Source organism: Macaca thibetana, chromosome 13 (genome assembly GCF_024542745.1).
Source record: "Macaca thibetana thibetana isolate TM-01 chromosome 13, ASM2454274v1, whole genome shotgun sequence".
NCBI lineage: Eukaryota > Metazoa > Chordata > Mammalia > Primates > Cercopithecidae > Macaca > Macaca thibetana.
Window position 1 is genome coordinate 9650668 of NC_065590.1, and position 12974 is coordinate 9663641.

A 12974-nucleotide genomic window follows, 5' to 3' on the forward strand; every position below is an offset into this window, starting at 1 on the left:
CATGCCTGGCTAATTTTGTATTTTTAGTATAGATGAGGTTTCACCATGTTGACCAGGCTGGTCTCAAAGTCCTGACCACAGGTGATCCACCTGCCTCAGCTGCCCAAATTGCTGAGATTACAGGCGTGAGCCACTGCACCTGGCCAATAAAAGATGCATTTTGATTAAAATAATGACATGTTTCTAAAATATTCTGAAATGTAAGGCACTGACATCACAGAATTTAAATATTTTTCAATAAAATCTATAATCAAACCATAGTTCAGCGTCCTCTGGGATATTGTGAACTAAGTTTAAAATGCATCTGGAATTTTCCACTGCTGTTCATATTTTCAAATGCTTAGAATTAGAAAAATTAGCCAGGCGTGGTGGCACATCGGGAGGGCGAGGCAGGAGAATCTGCTTGAACCCGGGAGGCAGAGGTTGCAGTGAACCAAGATCGCACCACTGCATTGCAGCCTGGGCAATAAGAGCAAAACTCCATCTCAAAAAAAAAAAAAGAATTAGAAAAATTTTGACGTCTTAATTTCTAATAGTGTTAGACATCAGAAGTAGTAAAATTTCTAGCCACTGCCTGCATACAAACCACTCTTAATAAATTCCCAATTTATCAAAAAATAGTTTGGGAAATGAAAAACAGCAAATTTCTTCAGCAGTCAGGGCAACACTGTATATTCCATAATGAGTTTGCACTTTTCAAATAACTAAAACGCATTTAGCACTGAAACTGGGCTAAGCAGAATTTATTTTTTCTTTGGTTCAGAATTTCAGAATCATGGACTGCCTCCAGGTCTTTCTGAACATCAGATGCCGTTCTAGATATAAAACAGAGACCTGGCCGGGCGTGGTGGCTCATGCGTGTAATCCCAGCACTTTGGAATGCTGAGGCGGGGAGGTGGGGCAATCACCTGAGGTCAGGAGTTCAAGACCAGCCTGGCCAACATGGCGAAACCCCGTCTCTACTAAAAATACAAATATTAGCTGGGCGTGGTGGCGGGCGCCTGTAATCCCAGCTACTCCAGGAGAATGGCTTGAACCTGGGAGGCGGAGGTTGCAGTGAGCCAAGATTGCGCCACTGCACTCCAGCCTGGGCAAAAGAGTGAAACTCCGTCTCAGAACAAACAAAAAACCAGAGACCCAGCGTTTGAGCAATGGGTGGTTTGGATTTAGACACACAGGAGATGTGGATGGATTTAGACACAGCTCCCAGCTGTGGGCCTGGCTGTAACTGTGTTCTGTTTCCTCCCCAGCCCAGCGACTTCTCCGTGTCCCTTAAAGCGTCAGGGAAGAACAAACACTTCAAGGTGCAGCTCGTGGACAATGTCTACTGCATTGGGCAGCGGCGCTTCCACACCATGGACGAGCTGGTGGAGCACTACAAAAAGGCGCCCATCTTCACCAGCGAGCACGGGGAGAAGCTCTACCTCGTCAGGGCTCTGCAGTGACGGCGCCCCGGCCCCACACTCGCCTCCCGGGCCCCACGGTGGAGCTGCCCGCCCGGCCTTGTGGCAGAGGCTCCTCCCGTGGGGGCGGCGGCCCCCGACGGCTTCTCCGGGAGTCTCTTTATGTTCAGGTCGCTTGGTCGGTTTGTCTCCCATTCGCCTTCCAGGCCTAACACCCACACTCGAACCCACCCGGCCGGCCAGCTTTAGAGGAGGGGAGGAGAGGGGCGAGTTCACATTATTCCTTTTCCATCGGAAACGGCGCTCGTGCATTCAACTCGTTCCCGCTCATGGAACCCCTCTTTAAAAAGACGCAGGGCACCTGTGAGCGCAGGAGCGAGCCTCAGGCCACCCAGCGGCAGCACCCGCGTCCTGGGCACTCTGCGTGCTGGGCAGAGCAGGTGGGCCCCAGTCCTAGCAGCCCTCGCCCGTGTCCTGTGCCCTTACATGGCTCCCGGACTCTGCAGGGAGCCGACACGTTTGCTGATAGCAATACTGGAACCACCAGGTGCGATGGCAGTGAGGAAACTGCCCAGTGCCTTTGGGGCTGTGCTTGCAATAAAGAATTTCCTGGAAAGGCAGTCTGCAAAAGAGGGAACCGGTGACGCAGAAAGACAAATGTTTTGGTAATTTACCCCAAATGTGCCATCCACATAGTGCTTTTTCCTCTTGCCCTTCGGCTTGTTTGAATCTCACAATTATGTATTTAATTCTCAAAGAAATATGTATCTGTAGCCGTTTGTTGACACTAATACAGATGATTAAGGAAAACAGCTGGTCTTTGGGGAAGGGAGCTACCAACACTTCATACACACACACACGTGCGCGCACACACACACACACTATATATATATATTATTTACAGGGAAATTTTTCAGGGTTTACAAAAGAGTATGTGATTGGTAGTAAGAGACACAGAATGTTTATGAAGAAATTGCATTTTCTTTTTCCTTTACATTTGAACTTCTTTATAGTTTAAATATACCGTCTTGAGATGGCACATTCCTACGATTGAAGAAGGGGTCTTGAGATCCCCTAAACTTGCATACCCAGTTTTTTGGATATTGTAATAAAAAAAAAAAGTATTATGACAAGGCTCTGTGTGTATTTATCTTCGGGAAAACTCCGACTCAATCATGGGAGAGTAATTACTGAAGCTTTCACTCATTGCAGAGTGGGAATCATTTTTAAAGAAGAGCTTAACATTTATTACTTGTATGTTTTCATTTTCTACCCCCACATTTTTGTATATTGAAATAATGAGTTTTAATTAGTGAAACTCCACGGGGACCCAGAATCTCAAACTTGCTCTGAACTTTGCTCTTTGGAAAGCATTTGTTTAGAAATATGTTGCTGCACTCTTGGCAGCCAGCGCTCTCACAGCGTGTGTCCCCCATGGCTGACTCTCAATTTGTCCTCTCGATCAGGAGCATTTATATTGATGCGCCAGGCCTTGGGGCTGCAGAGTCACATGACTTGGCATTTGTGCCCTCCTAGGTCAATCACGTATCAAGCGCTCCCTCTGTGCCATGCGCTGCGCTCCCATTTGTTCCTCATCAAAGCTCCATGAGGCTCATCCCCATTTTATAGATGGGGAAAGTGAGGCCCACAGGCAGTGCACCCAACACATGGCTGCTGTGTGGTGGAGCCAGAATACACAGCTAAGGATTTGCACCAGCGCTGGACCCTTCCAACCCCAGCCTAGGGAGGCGTTCAGGAGAAGTGACGTGTTGCACACTTACTCTGCCATGAGAGTTACCTGTGAGGAAAGTCTATCTTTTGGTTGCCTTAGATTATAATAAATTAGAAGTCTGGTGTCTTATACCTGGGGTTGGTGGCACCCAGTTATTGTGAATAGACATTCAGGTGAGGGAGATCATTACATGAGACAGAATACATCCAGGGAAAAACCAGTAGTTCCAGACTCTTTCGGGTCTCGCTAATGAGAATGACATTTTGACCTGATGCTGGAATCCCACTAAATATTGAGTGCCTGGACCGCTGAATGACTTTGATGCACACATAGCAATTCGGGTATAGCCGAGCAATTAAAGGACCAAAGACAGATGTATATTTTGGCTTCAGGAACTTATTTAAGACTCATAGTTGTAGGTGACAGTTATTTTCAGTTTTGTCACATGCTGGCTTGTGGGCGTCCTCTGCCTGTGGGAGGTCAAGATTAGTATTTTTGTATTAAGGAACCAGCACCCCAGGATGTCAGATGGACCAGTGGAGGGTGAGTTGATAGTCCAGTGATGAACCACCAGTCAGAGTGGGAGGTCCAGGGAGGGTCCCCATGTGGCTTGAAGTGTGGCCACTGATGCTCTGGCCAGGCGGGTCAGTGCCATCAACCTTCCTGCTTGTCCGGAGATTTCCCGGACAGATAGTTTTTGTTTTGCTATTCTGTTGCCTCTTTGCACAGACAGCAAGGTACAATAAAAGGTTAGTCATTCTGTACTCAGGTAACTTTGCTCACTTTTTTGTATCTAAATATGCCTTCTACGTAAAGATCGTGCCATCCTGCTGAATTACAGTACATAACCACCAAGCCCGTCACGTGTGGTTTATGGCCCAGTGCCATGAAATGATGTTTCTAGTGAGCTACAACTGGCCATCTTTTTTCCCAAACTGCATCAAAAATTAAAATCTTACAGTCTTTATAATGGCTGAAACCAATGTTTCCAGATCATTTTCAGTGCTAGTTCAGCTGTGTCTCGGTTTCTATGTGCTAACTGGTTTGCAATCAACTTTTCTACCATTCCTACCGCTCAACACCAGAATACCAAAGTAATTTCTTAAGACCAAAAGTTCAGAACGGAAAGGATAGAAGAGTTTGAAAGTATTATTTAAATCTTACATTTCAATAAACATGAGTCTGGTCTTGGCCTTTTCTTACTGGAATGCAGCACTGTGTATTGTTGGTATCTGATTGTGTCGTTCATGTGGTTTTTTGGGTTCTAACATCCTGCCACATGCTGGCTGCTCTCCCGAGGAGCGTCATTGCAGGCTTTGGGTACCTGTGTAAGCCAGGTATGATGGCAGTGCCCAGCTGTCCTTACCAGCCCTGGGACTTCAAGCAAATTACTCAGCATCTCTGCTCTGAATGTGTTTGCCCCCGAGTCAAATGGGGCTGCCCTGGTGAGGGTGCTTGTGCCAGTGCTACCTAATAGTGATGGACGCCCGCGGGGGTGGCCTGTGTGTGTCAAGAGATCTGCTCAACATTTTTCTCACTTGGAACTAACTCATTGGTGCCCTGTTAGCCAGGGGCTTCCTCAGGGTCCCCCTGAAGAGCCAACTGCCTCAAACCCTCCCTCAGTGTGATCCTTCCATAGCAGTCTTAGGGCCAATGCACCCCTGCTTCTTAAAGCTTAGACTCCTCGAGTGTTGAAGAGGAGTTGCTTCACCAAAATGTTCAGCTGTCTTTCATTAGAAGCCCAAACCAAAAGCTGCACTCAGCCATACTCAGCACTGGCCTTCTTACCTGCAGTGGTTGGCGAAATCACATCCCTAAAAATGATCCTCTTTGGGGTAGGAAACATCTTTGTTTTCTCCTTAGGGGTTGGGAGTTGGGTGGGACGGTGGGAAAAAAGGAGTTCACTAAACCAACCAGTATTCCACGAATGCTGGGATGTTCCCTGCAGGCTTCAAGTAGATAAGAGTAGAACCCAAAATCAGGTCTAAACCACCTCATTGGAACCTATCGCTGGAACATTCTCAGCCCAAGTCTGACACAGTGGCTATTGAGCATTGGCCAAAAGTTCAATAAGCCAACCAGTGTCCAGAAAACCTGTGTTGCCCCACAGCCCCCAGCAGATGGCATTCCCACTGCTGAGGAAGCTGGCCGTTGCTGAGTGCAGCCCACTTGGACCTCCAGCCATTAGGAAATGTGCTCCTTCTTGTGCTGTTCCTCAGACTCCAGTTTGCGGGGCAACAGGGTAGTCATCTGTGTGTGTGTGTTTTTAACTTGTAAGTTCAGGGGCACATGTGCAGGTTTGTTATGTAGGTAAACTTGTGACACAGGGGTTTGTTGTACAGACTGTTTTGTTACCCAGGTACTAAGCCTAAGCCTAGTACCCGTTAGTTATTTTTTCTAATCCCCTTCCGCCTCCCACCCTCCACCTTCCAGTAGGCCCCAGTGTGTGTGGTTCCCTCTGCGTCCATGTATTCTCATCATTTAGCTCCCACTTGCAAGTGAGAACATGCTGTCTATGGATTTCTGTTCCTACATTAGTTTACTAATGATAATTGCCTCCAGCTCCATCCATGTCCCTGCAAAGGACATGATCTTGTTCTTATGGCTGCATAGTATTCCATGGTGTATATGTATCACATTTTCTTTTTCTAGTCTACAATTGATGGGCACTTAGGTTGATTCCATGTCTTTGCTATTGTGAATAATGCTGCAATGAACATATGTGTGCATGTATCTTTATGATACAACAATTTATATTCCTTTGGATATTTACCTGCTAATAAGATTGCTGGGTCAAATGATAGTTCTGTTTTTAGGTCTTTGAGGAATCACCAGACTGCTTTTTACAATGATTGAACTAATTTAAATTCCCACTAACAGTGTAAAAGTATTCCTTTTTCTCCGTGACCTCGCCAGCATCTGTTCTTTTTTGACTTTTTAATAGTAGCCATTCTGACTGGTGTGGGATGGTATCTTATCGTGGTTTTGGTTTGCATTTCTCTAATGATCAGTGATGTTGAGCTTTTTTTCATGTTTCTTGGCCACATGTATGTCTTATTTTGAAAAGTATCTGTTCATGTCTTTTGCCCACTTTACAATGAGGTGGGTTTTTTTCTTGTAAATTTGTTTAAGTTCCTTATAGATACTGAATATTCAGTATACCTTTGTCAGATGCAGAATTTGAGAAAATGTTCTCCCATTCTGTAGGTTGTCTGTTTACTCTGTGGATAGTTTCTTTTGCTGTGCAGAAGCTCTTTAGTTTACTTAGACCACATTTGTCAACTTTTGCTTCAGTTCCAATTGCTTTTGGTGTCTTTGTCATGAAATCCTTGCCTGTTCCTATGTCCAGAGTGGTATTGCCTAGGTTGTCTTCCAGAGTTTTTATGATTTTGAGTTTCACATGTAAGTCTTTAATCCATCTTAAATTGATTTTTGTATATGGTGTAAGGAAGGGGCCCAGTTTCAATCTTCTTCACTGGTAACCAGTTATCCCAGCATCATTTATTGAATAAAGAGTCCTTTCCCCATTGCTTGCCGTTTGTCAACTTTGTCAAAAATCAGATGGTTGCATGTGCCTTATTCCTGGGCTCTCTATTATGTTCCTCCATTGGTCTATATGTCTGTTTTTATACCAACATCATGCTGTTTTGGTTACTGTAGCCTTATAGTATAGTTTGAAGTCAGGTAGCATGATGCCTCTAGCTTTCTTCTTTTTGCTTAGGATTGCCTTGGCTATTTCAGCTCTTTTTTGGTTCCATATGAATTTAAAAATATTTTTTCTAGTTCTGTAAAGAATGTCAATGGTAGTTTAACAGGAATAACATTGAATCTACAAATTGCTTTGGGCAGTATGGCCATTTTAACAATATTGATTCTTCCTATCCAGGAGGATGAATTTTTTTTTCCATTTGTTTGTGTCATTTCTTTGAGCAGTGTTTTGTAGTTTTTATTGTAGAGCTCTTTCACCTCCCTGGTTAGCTGTATTCCTGGGTATTTTATTCTTTTTGTGGCAATTGTGAATGGGATTCTGTTCCTGATTTGGCTCTTGGCTTGACTATTGTTGATGTATAAGAATGCTAGTGATTTTTGTATGTTGATTTTATAGAAGTTGTGTATAAGCTGAAGGAACTTTGCAGAAGTTGTTTATCAGCTGAAGGAGCTTTTGGACTGAGCCTCTGGGTTTTTCTAGATATGGGGTCATGTCATCTGCAAATAGGGATAGTTTGACTTCTCTCTTCCTATTTAGATGCCCTTTATTTCCTTCTCTTGCCTGACTGCTCTGACCAGAACTTTCAATACTATGTTAAATAGGAGAGAGGGCATCCTTGTCTTGCGCTAGTTTCCAAGGGCAACGCTTCTAGCTTTTGCCCATTCAATATGATTTTGGCTGTCGGTTTGTCATAGGTCATTTATTTTGAGGTATGTTCCCTCAATACCTCATTTATTGAGAGTTTGTAACATGAAGTTGTGTTAAATTTTACTGAAAGCTTTGCTGCATCTATTGAGATAATTTGTTTTGTCTTTAGTTCAGTTTATGTGATGAATCACATTTATTGATTTGCGTATGTTGAACCAACCTTGCATCTCAGGGATAAAGCCTCCTTGATCATGGTGGATAAGTTTTTTGATGTGCTGCTGGATTTGGTTTGCTTGTATTTTGTTGAGGATTTTTGTGTCAATATTTATCAAGGATATTGGCCAAAAGTTTGCTTTTTTTGTTGTGTCTCTGCCAGGTTTTGGTATCAGGGTGATGCTGGCCTTATAGAATGAGTTAGGGAGGAGTCGCTACTCAATTTTTTAGAATGGTTTCAGTAGTAATGGGTACCAGCTCTTCTGTGTATGTCTGGTAGAATTCAGCTGTGAATCCATCTGGTCCTGGACTTTTTTTGTTAGGTAGGCTATTTATTACTGATTCAATTTCAGAGCTCATTATTGGTCTGTTCAGGGATCTAGTTTCTTCCTTTTTCAGTTTTGGGGGGTGTATGTGTCTAGGAATTTTTCCATTTATTCCAGATTTTCTAATTTATGTGCATAGAGGTATTTATAATATTCTCTGATGGTTATTTGTATTTCTGTGGGGTAGTGGTAATATCCCCTTTGTCACTTCTAATTGTGTTTATTTGCATCTTCTCTCTTTTCTTATTAGTCTAGTTAGCAGTCTATCTGCTTTACTAATTTTTTTCAGAAAACCAACTCCTGGATTTGTTCATCTTTTAAATGTTTTTTTGTGTCTTTATCTCTTTCAGTTCAGCTCTGATCTTGGTTATTTCTTGTCTTCTGCTAGCTTTGGGGTTGGTTTGCTCTTGATTCTCTAGTTCTTTTAGTTGTGATATTAGGTTGTTAAATTAAGATCTTTCTAATTTGATGTGGGCATTTAGTTCTATAAATTTCCCTCATAATGCTGTCTTAGCTATGTCCCAGAGATTCTGGTATGTTGTATCTTTGTTCTCATTGGTTTCAGAGAACTTTGTGATTTCTGCCTTAATTTCATTATCTACCCAAAAGTCATTCAAGAGCAGGTTATTCAGTTTCTTTGTAATTATATGGTTTTTGGCAATTTCCTTAGTCTTGATCTCTAATATCATTGTGCTGTGGTCTAAGAAAGTAGTTGTTTTGATTTCACTTCTTTTGCATTTGCTGAGGAGTGTTTTGTGTCCAATTGTGGGACTGATTTTAAAATATGTCCCACGTGCAGATAAGAATGAATATTCTGTTGTTTTGAGGTAGAGAGTTACGTAGATGTCTATCAGGTCCATTTGGTCCAATGTTGAGCTTGGGTCCTGAATATCTTTGCTAATTTTCTTTCTTGATCTGCCTAATACTATCAGTAGGGTGTTGAATTCTCCCACTATTATTGCCTGGGAATCTAAGTATCTTTGACGGTCTCTAAGAACTTGCTTTATAAATCTAGGTGTCCCATGTTTGGTACATATTATTTAGGATAGTTATGTCTTCTTGTTGAATTGAACCCTTTACAATTATGTAATGCCCTTCTTTGTCTTTTTAAATCTTTGTTAGTTTAAAGTCTGTTTTGTCTGAAATTACTATTGCAACCCCTGCTTTTTTTTGTTTTCCATTTGCTTGGTAGATTTTTCTCCATCTCTTTATTTTAAGCCTATAGATGTCACTACATGTGAGATGGGTCTCTTGAAGATAGCATACCAATGGGTCTTGGATTTTTTTTTTTTTTTTTTTAATCCAGTTTGCTACTCTGTGCCTTTTATTTGGGGAATTTAGCCCGTTTACATTCAAGGTTAGTATTGATATGTGTGGATTTGATCCTGTCATCATGATGTTAGCTGTTTATTAAGACTTGTTTGTGTGGTTGCTTTATAGTGTCACTGTGCTGTGTACTTCAGTGTATTTTTGTATTGGCTGGTAACAGTCTTTCTTTTTCATATTTAGTGTTCCTTTCAAGATCTCTTGTAAGGCGGGCCCAGTGGTAACAATCTCCCTCAGCATTTGCTTATCTAAAAAGGATCTTATTTCTTCTTCTCTTATGAAGCTTAATTTGACTGGATATGAAATTCTTGGTTGAAGATTATTTTTCTTGAGGAACGTTAAATATAGGCCCCCAATCTCTTCTGGCTTGTAGAGTTTCTGCTGAGAGGTCTGCTGTTAGCCTGATGGGGTTCCCTTTGTAGGTGACTTGCCCTCTCCCTCTAGCTGCCTTTAGCATTCTTTCTTGCATTTCAACCTTGGAAAATCTGATGATTATGTGTTGTGGGGTTGATCTTCTTTTGAAGTATCTTACTGGGGTGCTCTGCATTTCCTGAATTTGAATGTTGGCCTCTGTAGCTAGTTGGGGAAGATTCACTCCTGTGGCAGTGTTGGATGCATGCAGACATGTTCACTGACAAGGCAGGGAAGGCAAAACCTGCTGGCACACACGCTCTGGCAAAGCAATGTTGGGAGTGGCTGTGGGCCTCGGGGAAGCTGCTGTGGGGGGAGGAAGCAAGCAGATTGCTGCATGGCCATAGGTGACACCTCACTGGAGCTCTCTACTAGTCAGCCATGGTCCACCAGTGCAGGATATGGGCCCCCAAGGTAGCTGAGGCTTTCCTGCAAGTGGACTCAGCCAGGCTGGGGCCTCAGGAGAGGCCAGCAGACCAAGGGTGCTCAGGTCCAGACTGGCCCTGTCTGATGGGCAAGACAGCTCTGCAGAGTTCAGTTCTGACAGTTCCCAGAGGGCTAAAGTCTCCTATGAGAACAAGTAGAGCCTAGGTGGCTGGGCATCCCTGGCTGTGCTCCACTGCAGATGCTCCCGCACCAAACCCTCTAGGCTCTGCATCAGCTGGCATGCCCCGCTACCACTTCTCTAAGCAGCTCTCCCTGCAAACTCGAGTGTCCACAGTGGGTGAAGGGTCTCCTGCCAGGATTCCAGGGGCCCGTGGTAAGAGTAGGTTGCTCTTTGTCAGTTCAATTCACTCATTCCCCTAGAGTCACTGGGGGCCAGGAGTGAGTCCTGGTGTGCAGTAGCCCTCTCCTGCAGGGTTCCCAACTTCCTCCCCATTCAGCTTAGCTTCTGTATCTTCCCTCCATGTACTCTGAGAGCCTTCCCTCTGAAGATCTGTTAGGACTGTGCCAGTGGTCTTAGTCCCTCAGTGGCAGCTGTTCTACCTGACTGCATCTAGTTGGCCTTCTTGCCCCCTAAAATCTCTGTCTGCATCTTTAACATGCTGCTGGAAGGTTCCAATGAAGTGGTTTGGACCTGCACTTTGGGTTCTCGTCTAGTCTACTTGAAACCTTTGGGGAAACACGTTGCTCTCAATGCATGCCATCTACAGCATGTCCTTCTCTTTGGGCCATATAGAATAGGTGTCCCCAATCCCTGGACCATGGACCACTACTGGTCCACGGCCTGTTAGGAACCAGACTTCACAGCAGGAAGTGAGCAGCAGGCAAGCGAGTGAGCATTACTCCCTGAGCTCTGCCTCCTGTCAGATCAGCAGCAGCATTAGATTCTCATATGGGTGTGAATCCTGTTGTGAACTGTGCATGCAAGGGACCTAGGTTGCGCACTCGTTATGAGAGTGTACCTAATGCCTGATGATCTGAGGTGGAACTGTTTCATCCCAAAACCGTCACACACACACACTGGTTTATGGAAAAGTTGTCTTCCACAAAGCCAATCCAGGTTGGGGACTACTGATATAGGAAGAAATGTCTGATCTTAAAGGCCTAGAGTGCTTTTTTTCTCTTTTGTTAACTGTCTTACTTGCCTTAACTTCCGTCAGGTTTCCCACAGCACAGCTACTGGCCATACAAACTCACTGGAAAGACTTGTGCAGTTCTATCTTTGGCAGATCCTGCTACCTGACACTAAATGACTATTGAAGATAGACAAGCGCGACAGCTGGTGTGAAAGCTTGCCTTTGACAGCTTTCAAAAAATCCCTGAGCTACTCTCCAGAGGCCAGCATTTGGTCAGGAACCAGGGCACCAGGGCCTTATCCTCAAGCTCCTGCTGATTGGTGGGGGCATGTGGACTTCCAAGATTAGGTCATGGCCCAAGGAAGCCCCTAGTCCAGAAAGTCAGTGGACTCGGGTAAAGCAAAGGTGTGTGCTCATGGTGGTGGAGTGTGCCTCCATCAGTGCACGCTCTGCATCTGAGTCTGGGCGCTCCTCACCAGAGGCTTGACCTCCAGCCGGTGCTAAAAACTCTGTGCCTCCAAAACACGGGTGCAGAGCTGCATTTTTTAATACAGCCATTTGAGGGGGATATTAGAGTTGTTAGGCACTGTCATACATTTAGACAAAGTAAACTACATGATGTGAAATGCTTAGCACATTTGTATAGCTTGTTAAATGGATTTAATGAAAAGGAAAAAAATAGGTCAATGCACTAAATTATTGTCTAAATGAAGCTAGTAGTGACTTATACAAGATTTCAGACCACATCTACATGGAGTACCATAGAGACACTGTGTTCAAATGATTTTAACCTAGAACTCCATCTAGTCCCACAGGGAATGGAATGTCAGTAGCATTCATTTCCACAAGTGCCAGGGAGGTCCTGTCCTCCCTGTGCAGTGAAGAGCAGAGAATAATACGATGAGGGAGGCTTGACATTGAGGTAATGAAACTAACTAAAATACTTGCCCAATCAGAATGCAGACATCCGGCCAGGCACGGTGGCTCACGCATGTAATCCCAGCACTTTGGGAGGCCAAGGCAGGTGGATCACTTGAGGCCAGGAGTTCGAGACCAGCCTGGTCAACATGGCAAAACCCCACCTCTACTAAAAATACAAAACTCAGTGGGGCATGGTGGTGCACACCTATAATCCCAGCTACTCAGGAGGCTGAGGCTGGAGAATCGCTTGAACCTGGGAGGTGCAGGCTGCAGTGAGCCGAGATCACATCACTGCACTCCAGCTTGGGCAAAAGAGCAAGACTCCATCTCAAAAAAAAAAAAAAATGCAGACGTCCAAATAGCATTCATATCCTGTTAGTTCTATGACAGTGGTGGCTTTAGATGTTAGAGAATTACAGGTGCTGTCTTTGTTAAAGGCACATTTGGAATTTGTGTTTGGGAACTGCCCACCCATATACTGTGGGGTAGCCTTGGATTATCTGTGGTGGAAAATCAGGTTGTGGTTTTGTTGAGGTAGGGAAAGTGATACTGGTTACAAATCCATCTAGAAATAAGTCATTGGAGGAATTTTAATTTTCTTCACATTTTATACATCTTTTTTTTATTATCTGGATGAGAAATATGGAGAAAAAAGTCGAATATATTTTAAATTGCATGGAAACCAAATTTGAGTTGAGTAGAAGTAGATATTCATATTGATTGTACTGATGGTAGGAAAATATTTAGGAGAAAGATTTCTGCTCT

The 12974-nt window shown here is 43.8% G+C and overlaps 2 protein-coding genes across 5 annotated transcripts in view; both read left to right on the top strand.

Moving 5' to 3' along the window:
- The window catches only part of NCK2 (NCK adaptor protein 2), a 149308-nt gene extending 146772 nt beyond the window's left edge, over positions 1 to 2536 (top strand). For all 3 annotated transcript variants that reach the window (XM_050754215.1, XM_050754218.1, XM_050754216.1), the window contains one exon: positions 1251 to 2536. In XM_050754215.1, the coding sequence (XP_050610172.1) occupies positions 1251 to 1445 (195 nt within the window). In that variant the 3' untranslated portion in view covers positions 1446 to 2536. The remainder of the gene's footprint in view (positions 1 to 1250) is intronic.
- Positions 1 to 12974, top strand: part of ECRG4 (ECRG4 augurin precursor) — a 903650-nt gene that overhangs the window by 716879 nt on the left and 173797 nt on the right. The window lies entirely within an intron of this gene.